This window comes from Elaeis guineensis, chromosome 13, assembly GCF_000442705.2.
Source record: "Elaeis guineensis isolate ETL-2024a chromosome 13, EG11, whole genome shotgun sequence".
In the NCBI taxonomy this organism is placed as follows: Eukaryota; Viridiplantae; Streptophyta; class Magnoliopsida; order Arecales; family Arecaceae; genus Elaeis; species Elaeis guineensis.
Window position 1 is genome coordinate 67,449,221 of NC_026005.2, and position 15,752 is coordinate 67,464,972.

At 45.9% G+C, this 15,752-nt stretch overlaps 1 protein-coding gene across 1 annotated transcript; it reads left to right on the forward strand.

Moving 5' to 3' along the window:
* Nucleotides 1-407: 407 nt before the first annotated feature.
* On the forward strand, nt 408-3,419 carry LOC105044503 (uncharacterized). The gene is given in 3 exon segments (XM_010922433.3): nt 408-944; nt 947-1,364; nt 1,367-3,419. Coding segments are annotated over 3 exon segments (2,505 nt in total). The 5' UTR covers nt 408-527; the 3' UTR covers nt 3,037-3,419.
* Nucleotides 3,420-15,752: the final 12,333 nt, after the last annotated feature.

The window sequence follows — 15,752 nt, forward strand, 5'->3', positions numbered from 1 at the left end:
GTGGTAGCATTCGAAGAGAAGATCAAAGAGAATATTTGGATCTGACCATCCAACCAACAGGCGATCTCCTACTTCTCTCAAAAAAAAATCTAATGCAAAATATATAAAATTTTTAATATACATAAATTAAAATATATTATATAGATGGCACAATTGATAAATCATTATATTAAAATCTTTTTTAAAAAATAAGTAACTCAAGAAGTAAACCAAACCAAGTCGATCCTGGTTGAATTGGTTCGAGTTGATTTAATTATTGATTGATTCAATTTCGTTCTTAGAATGTGAGAACAACCAGAATTAGATTTTTTCGTCAAATAAGCTTGGAATTTAAATCGAATCGTAGCTTTGGCACAGTTCAGCGCATCCACATCTACAAGCCACTGGTCTTGCAAAGTCCAATTCCAATCCCCGCCTCCTTTCCTTGGTAGATATTAGATAACATCGCGGAGGCTCTTCGACCCCTTCCACCGTTTCCCGAAACCCCTTCCATACCCCCACAAAAACCCCTGACCTTTTCCCCTCTCATGGCCGAGAAGCTCTCCTTCTCCGTCCCTCTCCGCGTCCCAACTCCCCGTCCCTCCAAACCGCTCTTCCAAGACCCCGTCCCCGCCCCCTCCCCTCCTCTTCCCACCTCCCCTCCTCCTTCTCCCCTCGCCCCTCTCCTCCAAGACCTCTTCCGCCACCCTTCAACCCCCAAAGACGCCGCCTTTCCCTCTTCATCCGCCTCCCCCTCCCTCCGCCGCCGCCGGCCGCCGTCCACCTCCCGGAAGCCCCTCCTCGGCAGGTCCCACGACCCCAACCGTGGCAAGCCCTGGGCCGTCAACCCCCGCGTCTCCCTCCGCGGTCACCACGCCCTCCACTCCCTCCTCCACTCCTCCGACGACCCCCCGGATCTCGATGAAATCCTCCGACTTTGGCCCCCTCCTCCGACCCCAACGCCACCGGCGGAGGCGTCGTCGAGTCCCTCCTCACCGACCTGCTCGGCATCATCGAAGGCCTGGCGTTCCACAAGAAGTGGGAAACCGCAATCGAAGTCTTCAACTGGGCCCGCCGCACCTACGGCGACGCGCGGCTCTTCTCCGGCGGCGGCGGCCCTGTCGTACCCGTGGTCATCAGTATCCTTGGCCGAGAGGGCCGCCTTTCGGACGCCGCCGCCCTACATCGAGCCCTCCAAGACCTGGGCTGCCCTGCCGACGTCTACACCTATACCTCTTTGATCACTGCGTATGCCCGAAATAGGAGGTACCGAGAGGCGGTTTCGGTGTTCCGGAGGATGGAGGAAGAAGGCTGCCAGCCAACCGTCATCACCTATAATGTGGTTCTCAATGTCTATAGTAAACTCTTCATGCCATGGAGCAAGGTTGTGGCCTTGTCAACGCCATGAAGAAAGATGGGATTTTTCCTGACCGATACACATACAACACTCTCATCAGCTGCTGCCGCCGTGGCTCGCTATATGAGGAGGCTACTGATATCTTCACTGAGATGAAGTCGATGGGTTGTTCGCCTGATAAGGTGACTTACAACGTGTTGCTTGACGTTTATGGGAAGTCTCGAAGGCATGAGGAGGCGATGAGTGTTCTTCGGGAGATGGAAGCAAATGGCTTCCCTCCGAGCATTGTAACCTACAATTCGTTGATCTCATCATATGCAAAAGATGGGATTTTGGATGAGGCAATGGAACTCAAGGAGCAGATGGAGGCGAAGGGTATTACACCCGATGTCATTACTTACACTACTCTGTTGTCCGGGTTTGAGAAGGCAGGAAAGGATGAATTTGCCATGAGGATTTATGAAGAGATGGAGAGCAAGGGGTGCAAACCGAATCTGTGCACCTTCAATGCTTTGATCAAGATGCATGGCAATCGGAGAAAGTTTGCGGAGATGATGAGAGTCTTTGAGGAGCTTAGGTCTAGTGGCTTTACACCAGATGTAGTCACTTGGAACTCATTGCTGGCTGTGTTTGGTCAGAATGGGATGGATTCGGAGGTTTCAGGAGTGTTCAAGGAGATGAAAAGAGCTGGTTTTGTGCCTGAGAGGGACACATATAATACCTTGATCAGTGCCTATAGCCGATGCGGCTCATTTGACCAAGCTATGGAAATATATAAGCGGATGCTTGCTGCTGGCATTGGGCCAGATCTTTCCACTTACAATGCTGTATTGGCTGCATTGGCTCGTGGAGGACTTTGGGAACAAGCAGAGAACATACACTCTGAGATGAAGGATGGACGTTGTAAGCCCAATGAGCTCACTTACTGCTCATTGCTGCATGCTTATGCCAATGCAAAGAAATTGGATCGTATGCATGATATGTCAGATGATATATATGCGAGGAAAATACAGCCACACAACATGCTTTTGAAAACACTAGTGTTAGTCAACAGCAAGAGCGATCTCCTAGCTGAAACAGAACGGGCTTTCTTGGAGCTGAGGAAAAGAGGTTGTTCCCCTGACATTACTACTTTAAATGCGATGGTATCTATCTATGGTAGGAGGCAAAATGTTTTGAAAGTAGATAAGATAATGAAATTCATGAGGGCAAATGGTTTTACACCAACCTTGACTACATACAATTGCCTGATCAATATGTATAGTCGGTTAGGAAACTCTGAGAAATGTGAAATGATTCTTAGGGAAATCAAGTTGAAAGGTGGGTGTCCTGATCTTTATTCTTATAACACTGTCATTTATGCCTATGGCAAGCAGGGTCGTATGAAAGATGCCTCAAGGATATTCTCGGAGCTGCAGGCTTCAGGTCTAAGGCCTGATATTGTCACCTATAATACTTTTGTTGCAAGTTATGTAGCAAATTCTATGTTCGTAGAAGCTATTGATGTAGTTCGCTATATGATCAAGCATGGTTGCAAGCCACATGAGAGCACATACAACTCTGTAGTAGATGGGTTTTGTAAACAAGGGAGGAAGGATGAAGCAAACTCATTCATATGTAACCTTCAGCAGCTCAATCCTGCCATTTCTAAGGATGAACAGCATAGGTTATTGGAACGATTGTCTAAAAGCTTTTCATGATTGTGGAAGAGGTTGGAATGAGCATGGATGCACATGCAACAGAATTGATGATGTGTGCCTTAAGATGGGCAAAAGGATGGAATGGCTTTACTTATTATCACTCTCAACTGTGAGGTCCCAGCAATTTTGAGGATGGAGATTACGGATTATTTGAGCATATAGGACTGCAGGAGCCACTTGGAAGTTGAGTCAAGGATGCATCCTGAATCTTTTAAAGCATTGTACGTATTTGATCTTCACCATGTATGAGCTATTTGCATGCTATTTATTCCACATAAAGATATCTTTTCTTGTAAGTTATATGCTCTTTACTTGTCTTGCACTGCAATGTAAATAATACAGGAGATGATTTTTTAAATTTTATGTGCATGGTATTCTTTATATGGGTTCTGTAGTTTGGGGACAGAAGACACTGAATCCAATAGGAATATGCAATATCATATCAGAGGCATTATCTCAGTCTTTCTTATATTGCTAGGTTATTGTTACTTTTTCTCTTATTTGGTGAGCATTCTGAGCTGTAATGTTAACTTTTCTGATGCCTTTCTAAATTCTTATATTTGAAAGTTACGATGTCTGTTAGATCACCAATGTAATCATTATTTATTAAGACAAATTCTAAGAGCAGTGAATACCTGTTATGTTTTTAACAGACTGCAAGCCTTGTTTTCATGTGGAACACAAGATTTTTTAAATGATACAGGAGATAATTTTTAAATTTTATTGACATGGTATTCTTTATAATGGTTCTGTAGTTTGTGACAAAGGCCACTGAATCCGGTGGGAATATGCTCTATCATATTAGAGGAATCATTTTGGTCTTTCTTATCCTGTTAGGTTATTGTTACTTTTCTCTTATTTGGTGAGGATTTTGGACTGTAACATTAACTTGTCCAATGTGTTTCTAAGTTCTTATATTTCAAAATTAATGTCTGTTAGATCACCAATATAATCATTATTTTTAAAGAGAAAATCTAATAGCAATGAATACCTTTCTGTATTTAACAGAGTGCAACACTTACCAGTTGTCATGTGGGACACGGGAAATGTCACTAGTTAAATGTAGCATAGGGTGACATAGGTATTGACTCTTTTCCCTTTTTACCTTTTTGTTTTTGTGTAAATTTTCCTTAGATATAGCATGTACTCTATAGGTACAGCATATACTTATCAAGTCCTATCAGGTTTTTTATATTTCAATTTTTCATGTAACATGTCTTAGTCAAATTGTAAATTAAAACTGGAATAGTTGTCTACTTCCTTTTCCTTTCTTTTGGATCCTTAGTCATATGCTTCATGTATTGTGGTTCATCCAAACTCCAGAAATTGATACTAAGAAGTTTCACTTTCACCTGGAACTCATCCAAACTGCTCTGTTCTGGAGTTTACCAAAATTGATCTCTGTAACCAATGAATTTTATATATGGGATGTTTTACACTAGTGTCAACATTTTTTCATTTCTTTATGTGGGATTGTAAATAGTTTAAGCATTTTAGATGTCTAGACAAGATAGAGTTCTGTAGAACAATGTCTCTATTCACCCAATTTAAGTTCATATTTTTGTCTTTCTGCATCAAATTCATCTGAAATTGGATACTTTGGAATCACCGATAGTTTGGTCTTGCTAAGACCACCAAACTTTGGAATCATTGATATTTTGGTCTTGCTCAAACCAAAACCTTGTAAGTTTTTAAATTTTTAGTTTATTTAAAGTAACAAAGAGTTGTTTAAAGAAATTTGTTTTTATTAATGAAGTTTCATGCTTTCTCTCAGCAGTGGATTTCTTACCTCCAATTAGACCGAATACTCGTCATAAACTCCAATGTTAGATACCAAGGTTTGCCTGTACCATACTAGACATACCATATTATACTGGTAATGCCATCTCCTTCCATATCGATACTTGGTATGCCTCGTCATCTTGTACCGTACCACGTACTGACATTGTAATAGGATATTATTGATAAGGGATCCAGTACCGAGATGGCGAATCTTATTAAATGCATTTCTATATCCATATCTATTATTGACAGATAGTTACAAAGAGAACTATCAATGCACCTCAAATTCATGCCCTTTTCATGGTGAAAAGAAATGGAATCATTGATAACTGTTTCATACTTTTTGCAAGTAAATTAAAATGGTTACTGCAACTGATAATATGCATATGTTGATTTTTTTTGTTACAAAAGTTATCAGGATGTACTATCATTAGCATGATACAAGTACACAGTATGCCCTTATAAGGGCTGGCAATTATACAGGGGTCTTCTAGAAGATGAAGGAAACCATGTATACTTATCTATTGATATTATGATTGTTTCCTGGTCAATCTGTCACTTGGTTAGGGTCCCTTAGAATATGCCTAAAAGCGTCGCTTCCTCGTCAAAGAGACATTGAGTTGCATATGATGGTATGGACCAGGACATGGTGTTACTCCATAATCAATTGCGTTAAGTATAGATTGCATTTCCAGCATCGCCAGCTATTTTTCTATACAAGCCAGTGCATTGACCATTTAAATTTTTGAACTTTGAAGGACTGCTGATACTCAAAAATATTAACAACAATTTTCCGCTAGCTGCAAATTTTCTGCAAAAGCCAATGCCTTGGCTATTGAATTGTTTGAGGCATGACTTAGACTCAGTGACAAATATAACAGTTTTCTTTGCTGCCACTTAAAACACGCCAATGTCTGCCTACTGTTTCTGCAAAGTAAGGTTGCGCTGTATGCAGCTTTGACATCCATTATAAAGACCATTGCCCGTTCTGATGGACCATACACTCTTAAAACCCCGACTCATTCAACATGATAGAATCTTATATTTTTCTGGGTTGGTGTAGGATGTTAGAAAAAGCAGGGAGTGGGACTGTGATTATGGAATGCATTTGAGAGCATGTTCGAGAATCCCTGCTTCTGAAGAGAGACCTATGGGAGTTAATCTCCAAACAATGACTTTTGAGGGAGTACTGGGAGTCTTATGGGCTATGGCAAAGATAAAACCTTAGCTGGGTGGTTAAGGAAACTATTGAGTTGCCGATTGACGATTATGAGTTTGTAATGTGGTATCTACTGATTACTGCAAATATTCCCAAAATCTTTACTGGGACTATGTGGATTTAAGTTTGCAGATATCTTGTTTGTTTTTCTTACATTGTAATCCCTGAAATTTCGTAATTTGCATATGAAATTGTCAACTATTTAAAGTTACATATGGATCCTTGATATTACATAATTTACTGCATGTGAACCCCTGATGTCTACTTAATCGCATCTGGAACAGATATTCGCTGATATTCTCTAATAGAAAGTTTAACTTTTTATATTTAAAATATCTAAACCATTTTCCTTGTAAATTAAGCAATGGCTTTTGTATATTAGTCCCTCAAATCTTTTTTTGTATATTAGTTCCTTCAATCTTTTTTATCTCTGTGTATAATTCCTATTTGCATATATAGCCCTTGGCTTAAGTTAACAGTGGTTGGATGAATATTTCTGTTCATCCCTTTGGTGAACTCTCTATCCCCTGGAAATAATGTCTAATAGATGTAATGTTAGGGATCAGTATGCAAATTTAAACAAATGAGGAATTAATCCACAAGCAAAAAAGATTCCATGGAATAATATGCAAGAAAATGCTGAACTTTGTATGCCGGTTGCATCCATATTTATTATCAAGTTGAACTCTCAACTTGTGGTTGGTATCCATTGTTTTTCCAATATGGAATTTATGTCCGTATCTGGCTAAGTACAACAGCAGATACTTGACTCTACTGCAGTGTTCAAGGTTAGATTGAAACATTATGCTTTGAAGGGATGCATGATGTGCTTGCTCTGGGTGAAGCTTTCTCATTCTTAGGCTGGTTTCTGATCTTTGCCAAGCGTGATCTTAAAGCTGTGCTGAGGTTTAACCTCACAGAGCTGGAGACTGAGGAGTTGATGTCTCTTTCATGTTTCTGCTTGGGGTGGTTGGATAGAACATTCATGTAGATTAAAAGCTGCATTGTTGAGAAGTTGCTTCTCTAGAAATTGGATACAATGCATCATTCTCTTGGCTGTGGGCTCTTTGTAGAACCCTAAATATATTTTAATTTCAAAGCAAATGATTCTCTTTAACCAATATGGCTTTCCTTATTTATAAGTTGAGAGAACTTCTTGTTTGCTTTTCATTGTAATTCCACATTAGAGATCTGGAGGGACAACTTGAGAAATTTGAGGTGGAATGAGTGATTCCACATTGCATAAAATGCCAAGTCTTCGGTTTGGCTGAATTGTTGTGTAGCCTTTCTCTCTCATGCTGTACATTGAAAGAGTGAAAAATGAAAAAATGGAAGGGTATTCATTCTACATTAATTAGATGATAGTATTGTTTCATGGAAATAAGCTAATGACATCAATTTAGTATTCAGTAGTGGGCATGCTAGTAGTACAGTAGACCCAAAGGACCTCGCTAAATATGGAAGTCCTTTTGTGGACACTGGCTATTTCTTGTTCTTGTTCTAAGCATTTTTGCTAGTTTTGCTCCTTTCAGTTTGGGTTTTTTGAAAAACATATAACTGTAAAAGTACAGTCAGATATGATATCAATAAGTTCAGATATGATGTCAATAAGTTTTTCACCCTCTCCGAGTACGTGATTTTTTTTTTTATCCTATGCAGTTACTTGTTAGTTGTTGTATGAGTTTAAATATTATCTTCATTCTTTTCCCCCTTAACTTTGAAAGTGTGATGAACAATCTGTTACTTTCTGTTAAGACTTTATTGACTAGAAAGTAAACTTGACATGACAAGCATTATCCCTAGCATTATGTGACTCAAGCTTCTACTCGTCAGTCTGATTATATATCTTAGTTCTGGACATTAAAATGGATTAAGAGTGTGGAATAATGGGTTTATTTCTAAGCTTACAAATGAATTTGCTCTGATGTATAAGAAATTGCTTTTCAGTCTTGTAGTAGTTGTATATTGAATTCTTGATTCTTCATTATTCTTACTCACTCTTCGGTAAAGTAGTCGCATCAGGGTTGATGGGATTTCTATCATAAGTTGGCTTCTCTGTGTACTGTGATCCATTTAATTATGTTAGCTGTGATATACAATTAAACTGCAATATTTGTACTTGTTGTTGTTGATCAAATATTTCACGTAATCAAGTCAAGACGCCATCTCGTTCCCCTAAAATTCTCATTTATAAACTTCCTTTCCTTTCACTTCTGTCATCATTTATATGCATTTGGATCTGTTGTATAATGATCAAACCTTTTTCTTTAGTTTAAGAATTCTGGTGTTCAGGATTCAATGATAAAACTTTTGTATCAAATATTTTTTTTTCTTTTCATATGTTCTTATTTAAGTCCAATAACCATGGTATGATCAGCAGCATAGACCTTGAAAAGATAATAACCATATTGGATTGACCTTTATTATTCTGTTCACTCTTGTGTTGGTACATTAAACTTTAAATAAGGCCCTCAATATCTGTGCAATGTTCTATTTCATGGTATCATGACTAAGGATTCCTGTCGTCCAAATCATCCAAAGAATGAACCCTTTGGTGGCTCTATGTGATTTTGAACTAAAAATACATTCACCAGAATGCTTGTGTTTCACCTAGTCTAATCGACGTACTTCAAGCAAAGAATCTTTAGCTTTATTTATTCATCTAGAATAAAGAAAAAGAAGATGTCTTCCAATTGCATCCTGAAGAGCCTTGTCAGCTCACCACCAAAAAAAAAGGTCAAAAAAAGAAGCAGCTTATCTAAGTCAGGAAACCAAAATGCATTTAAATTTGTCATATCCTTGATTGACTTGGTGAATGGTCTGGTCTGATGGACAGAAAGCTATGTGCTAGGTTACCCTGGGACCGTATTCATATGATTTGGACAAATTATGGGAAAACAAATCCAAGCAAATCGTAGAGGTATCATTTGGGTTCTGCAAGGAAACCAGTGTGGTAGTTATAATTTATAAGTCATTTCTGAGAGACCTCCCATCTCGCATAGAGTTGACAAATGCTTGTAGATAGCACCAACTCCTAACGAACATCTCTCTGCACAAAAAATAGCTACATATAAAAATGAAAGGAAAAGGATGAAACTATAATACAAGAACAATCACAAACCTTAGCAACAGGAAAAGAGCAGTCTCCAAAACATAGAACCCAAGTCTATTCCGTTGAAAACTCTGTGAAAAATGGACTCTTAGTCAATTCTCTAATAATCTCTAACGATTCAGCTTCTTTTGCATTCAGCAAACTTTCCTGGAACCCATCTACAGTAAACTTAAAATAAAAAAAATAATTTACATGTATAACAACAAATAAATGATTTGTAATAGATTTGAAAGTTATGGTTTAGTACCAATCCTGTAGGATGTTGTGCAAGAACAAAAGCTTGTTTTGCTATGCTTGCCATGGTGCAGGCACGCCAAATCTTTTTTTTTTTTTTTTTCCAGGTATTCCCGTTCATCATCACTTTCATGATATGTTACAAAAATTATCGGCAGAAAGCAGGGTCTTGATTTTGATCAATAAATACCTATATAGTTGGAAGAAGGAAACTTATTGTTGCGGCCAATCTCCTCGTCATCTGGTCGTCGGAATGAGCACCTGCAAGAAAGTCCTCACTGACCGGAGATGACTCCGCGGGGACCCTCCGACGGTCAAGTCAAGAGGATACTAGGCAACAGTAGAAAAGAATCAAGGAGCTCAGCGAGAGAGAGAGAGAATTAGGACCTCGAAAGAACTCCTCCAGCACTGTTGCCTTCCCCTTTATAGTAGAGCGCGGCATGGCGCGTCATTAATGGCGCGGACAATGGGAGAGTTGTCAAATCGCCGAGGCCGTCAGAGTTGCCGCGGACTGTCAAGTCGCCGTGGGCTTGTCACATCACTGGGATTAATCTATGTCCTTGGCAGGACAATGTCCCAGGGCGGCTGTGCCGCATGCCTTTGTCAGAACGGCGGCCCACGCAGTCGTACGGCATTCGGGGAGCCGACGACCATACGTCGATATTTGATTGTGGGGTGTCGGGTGAAGACCCAGGGACACCGTCGGCTGGAGCGGCGCATCGCGGGGATCGAACATCGGCCACCACCCCCGATGGCCAGTCTGATGTGTTGCCAAAGTCGGGGGTCGGGCCGCGTTGTTCGGCCAGTCGAGCTCGGGAAGGGTCTTCCCGACCGACATACCTTCGGTCGGACGGTGTCGGTCGGTAGAGTCGGGCATCGGTTAGGCGGGTCCGACGGTGAGTCGGCGTGAGAGTGATCGGTCGGTATATCCCAACAGTTGCCCCCCCACTCCTGAGTCAGATGGCGTGCAGGCCAGCGTCCTTGCGTGGGCGGCGGCGTCGGGCGAAAGGAGTGGATATCCATCGCATTATGCTCCGACTCTAGCGACCGTATCAACGTTCGGTCCGGGCCAGACGTCTTACGGATGTCAGGCGACTCATCGGTGTCGGACGTCCCGTCGGCGTCAGGCATCCCATCTGTGTCAGGCATCCTATCGGGAATGGAAACATCGTTTCGCCGTCTCTTCAGGAACGCGAACTGCCACGGCCTTTCCGCCGCGTGGCAGGGGGCCATTGCGCCAGATTATTTCAGGCGGATGAAGGCAACGTGGCCTGATCTGGGGCCGGTGCGTCGAACCGTCGGATCGAAGGAGGGCCCAGATGCGCCACGTGTCACGATCTGGGAGATCCTCGCTGGTCGTGCTTTCATCTCGGCCGTCAGGGGGCACTATATATACAGGGTCACCTGCATCCGGATTTTTACTTTTCAAACTTGCTGTCGAGATCCTGGCCGTGTGGTCCCTTGCCTCAGGTAATCGTCCCCGTTTCCTCCCTTAGAAAGTCTTTTTCCCTAGGAGCCTTCATCGTTGTCCTTTGTCTTCTTCCTCGCTTCCTCGTAGTTCTCTTCCTTCTTCCTCTCATTCTTTGACTCTGGTTCTAACGTAATGGCTAGAACATCTCCACGAGAAAGTCGATCGGGGAACCCGACTGACGACTCTCGATCGACCCCGGAGGTGGAGGTCTCTTCACTTTCGGGGCCGAATGTTGATCGGCTCCGGGAGCAGTACTGCATCCCGGAGCAGTTTCAGCTGTTCGCCCCTGGAGCCGATGGTCGGGTTAACAACCCGCCTGCGGGCCAGGTGGCCTTCTACGTCGAGGACCTCCGGGTCGTCTCCGCTTTTCGATTTCGAGTTTGTCCGGAACGTGCTGGACTACTACGGACTGTGTCCGACGCAGTTGTGCGAAACTCGATCCGACTGGTAGTCAGCTTTGCTCTGTTGTGTCGGCTTTTGCCGATCAATCCTCGCATTTCGCTCTTTCGAGCCTTTTTTGTTCTCCGACCCCACCTTAAAGCCCGAGGGTGGTGGTATTTCAACCCTCGGAAGGGTCTCTCCTTTATCACCGATCTTCCATCGTCAATTCATGGTGGAAGAATCAGTTCTTCTTCGTCTCTTCTCCCGTTCCCTGGGGTTCCCTTCCGCTGGGGGACCCCCGAACCCAACCAAATGAGAACAGTCGGATGGAGGTCGGGGACGAGAAGACTTCCACCGTCTGAAGGACATCTCGGTGCCAAATCAGAAGGAGCTTGTCACCGAGCAAGCCTTGTACGATGCCGGTCTGAGCTCGGTTCCTCGCCTAGGTCTGTTTTCCTTCTCTCTTCTTCTTTTCCTTTTCTCTATTTTTTGATGCTGATTTGCTGTTGATATTGCAGACATGCCACCGAGGGTGAGGTTGACGGAAGCTGACGTTCGGCGACACGCGGCTCGGAAGAGGCCGGCGCCTGGAGCCGAATCATCACGGCCTCCCAAGAGGCCTCAAGTAGCACCGTCGAGCGAGCCATCGGTAGCGGGAGCCGAGTCGGACGGGAGCCGATCATTGCACTGTCGGTGCCGACAGTGCCTGTTGAAGCCCCGTCCGAGGAACGGTCGGCCGAGGGAGCGGCCTCGCCGAGGGACAGGCGGCCGAGGAGATCGGTCGAGGATGTGCCGGCCGCTCAGCCGGCAGAAGAGGTTCGGGCAGAGGCGCGCGAGCCCGAACAACCCACGTCGGTGGCCGCCGCGCCCTCGGGAGGGCCCAATCGGGCTCGAGCGTGCCCTCCCTTTCTGATGTCAGGGCCTGGGTGTCCGCACGAGGGAAGGCCCCAATGGCACTGGCGACGACAGGAGGTCGGCTGGCCGGGAGCGTCGTCCGACTCCCGCTTTTCGAAGGAGCGTCGGCCCTGGCCAACCACGATTTGGCCAGGAGGCTATGTCAGGCAGTTATCCTCCCGGTCGATATTGAGGTCATGAAGAATCAGCGGGTATCTGACATGCTGTCCTCTTTTTACCCGACTATGATCTGGGTAAGTCTCTTTCCTTTTCGTTTTTGTTGTTGTTTTTCATAAGTTCGATTTTCTGATGGTCGGCTTTTTTTTTGCAGCTGATTTATAACATATCCGAGCTGGAGGTCGGATATCGGAGATTCGACGATCTTCGTGCGGCCTGGAAGGATAAGGCCATGGCTGCCGAGGCCGACAAGGTAATATTAGTCGACCAACTGAAGCAATCGGTCGATCGGGAGGCCCGGCTTGAGGGGGAGATCTCCCGCCTCACGAGGAGGTCTCCCGACTTAACGGCCTTTGGCCGTTTCGGGGATCGAGCTGCAGTCGGCTCGCGAGGACGCCAAGCGGAAGTCCGCACTGTTCGTCGGCTGCATCGCGAGCGGGACGACTTCGCCAAGGAACTCAAGGCCGAATGCGAGCAGCTCCGAATGAGCTTAGGGAATCTCGCCAAGGCCGAAGAGAACCTGTCCACCGCTCAGGCCGACGCGGACATAGCAAGGGCGGAGGCGGAGTCGGCGAAAGAAGCCATGTGTCGGGCCGTGGAGGACTTCCGCGACTCCGAGAAATATCGGGAGGAACTTCTGGAGAGCGGCTTCCTCTCGTACCGAGTGGGGTACGAGGATGCTCGGGAAGCCGTCCGGAGCCTGTATCTGGAGCTCGATCTCGTAGCATCGTCCCGCCAGAGTCGGAGGCCCAAGCCGCGGGAGAGACGGCCGACCCATCATCGGGAGATCGCACCGTCGCGGTGGAGGCCGACGCAGACCAGGCTGCCGAAGGTCAGGCGGCGCCGACCCCTGAAGCTACCCCGACCCGAGCGGATACGCCGATCGCCCCCGGTCTTCTCCGGTGGAAGAAGCCGACTCCGGTGATTAGTCGGTCTTTTGTTTTTACTTTTGTCTGGTATACTTGTAATCGGGCTTCGGCCCAACTTTGTAAACTTAGCTCGAGCTTTAATGAAATCAAAATCTTTTTAACTTCGACTTTTTCTCGTCTCTATGTATCCTGGGATGTGTCTTGTGTGACTCGTCGAAATGCTTTCGAACACATAAGTCGTGAGCCCAACATACTAGTTAGGACGTTCGGTAGGATCCCAGGTAACGATCCAGAATAGTCGGTAGCGCGCGCCATGGCAAAGACAGAGCGAACTCCGACTTTAGATCAGCCTCCCGACTGTCGTATGACCTGACAGTCGAGAGCTTAAGTCGAACGCCGTTGTCCAGACCTTAGTTGGTGGGCATGTTCGTCGAGTCGGGCGTCGTCCGTCCTTCGGGCGTAGCCCTTTGGTCGATCATCTCGTAGGGTCCAGTAATAAAACAATATCCGATGCGTTCAGTAGATGACAAGTCGGTCATCCACTGCCCGATTCTCTGTCGGGCGTATGCGTCGCGACGTGCGGTAAACGGTGGTAAGCCGGATACCCTTCGACCGATCGTGACCTGGTCGGCCGTTGCGAATGCGACATTGGTCGCGTTGGCCTTTTGCCTTTCTTGACCGGAGTCAAGTCGGCAAGTTAGCCAGTCGCCTTGCTCGGGTGCTGGCTGAGGAAGGGGCGCGGCTTAAACTTAGGGGGGTCCCATCGCCATCGCCGGCCTTCCACCAAAGTAGATATGTCGGTCGTCGTAAGGGTCCAACTGCCGTCGCGTTGGGCCGCAGATTTCTAGTGGAATGCCGGGCCCGAGTCGCGACGTCGAGGTTTGGACTACTAGCGAGCGCCGACGCACCGTTGGAGAGCCGAGATTGTAGACTCCGAAGTTTTGAAGCTAAATTTGCATTCCGAACAAGGGTACATAGAATTTACTGGTGGTACAATCTTAGATTGTCGGCATTCCAAGTTCGGAGAATGGCGCTTCCTTCTAGAGTCTCCAGTCGGTAAGCTCCCGGCCCATAGGCGTCTGCTATCTTGTAGGGTCCTTCCCAGTTCGGAGCCAGCTTTCCTTGGTCTAAAGGCCTCGAAACTTCTGCCTTTCTCAAGACTAGGTCCCCAGGTCGGAAAAGCTTCGGCTTAACCTAGCATTGTAGTATCGGGCTACTCTCTGTCGTAGGAAGCCATGCGGAGTAGAGCCTCGCACCGGAGCTCGGGTAGGAGGTCCAAGTCGGCCCTCCGGCATTCGGAGTTGTCCGGCTCTTGGTACTGCTCGACTCTAGTCGATGGTAGCCCGATTTCGAGCGGGATCATCGCCTCCGTCCCGTAAGCCAAACTGAAAGGAGATCTTCGATCGGAACACGGGGTGTCGTTCGTACGTCCATAGGACGGAATTCAATTCTTCGACCCAGAGGCCTTTGGCTTCATTCAGTCGGTCTTTAGTCCATGCAGAATAGTTCGGTTGGTCACCTCGACTTCGTCGTTGGACTGTGGGTGCCCGACTGAGGTCAGTCGGTGCGTGATATGAAATCTCGTGCAGAACTCCGAAAGTCCCAGTTGTCGAATTGTCGTCCATTGTCGGTAATAATGGTGTGCGGCAGTCCGAACCTGAAGATGATAGACTTCTGGATGAAGTCTTCCATCTTCCGCTCGGTGATCTGTGCAAGAGGTTCGGCTTCTACCCACTTTGTGAAGTAGTCGATCGCGACGACTATGAACTTTCTTTGGCCAGATGCCGGAGGAAAGGATCGAGTATGTCGATCCCCACTGGGCGAAGGGCCACGGGGCGACAATAGGAGTGATTTGGCTGGCTGGTCGGTGTTGTATGTTGGCGTACCTCTGGCATGGCTCACACCTCCAAACCAACTCGACCGCGTCTTTTCTCATGGTAGGCCAGTAGTAACCCTACCGTAGGACTTTGTAGGCCAAGGATTTGCCCCCCAAGTGGTTTCCGCAGATCTCCTCGTGTACTTCTCTGAGCGCGTAGTCCGCGTCAGTCGGTCCCAAACACCTGAGCAGGGGAAGGGAGAACGACCTTTTGTAGAGTTGGCCATCCATTATTACGTATTGGGAGGCCACCCATCGGAGTCATTTGGCTTTCGTGGGGTCTTCGGGCTGGTTCATCGGTCAGATACTGAACGATCGGATCCATCCAGCTTGGTTCGGCCGCTAATTGCAGCACCTCTTCGGCCTGTCGATGCTCGGCTGCTCGAGGCTCTCCACAAATGTCCGACCCAAGGCGTCGTAGGCCGATGTCGCAAGCTGGAGAGTGCATCGGCCCGAGCGTTCTCCGTCCTGGAAATGTGGGAGATCTCGAAATACTTGAGGTGTGTCACGAGATCTCTCACCTTCTGAGATATTTTGCCATGGTCGGGTCTCGCGCCTCAAAGTCACCTTTAACTTGCCCACGATCAGCTGGGAGTCGGAGAAGACTCTGAGGCTGTCGATCCCAAGCTCCTTCACTACTCTCAAGCCAGCGAGGAGCGCTTCGTACTCGGCTTGATTATTGGAGGCTTTAAAGTCGAACC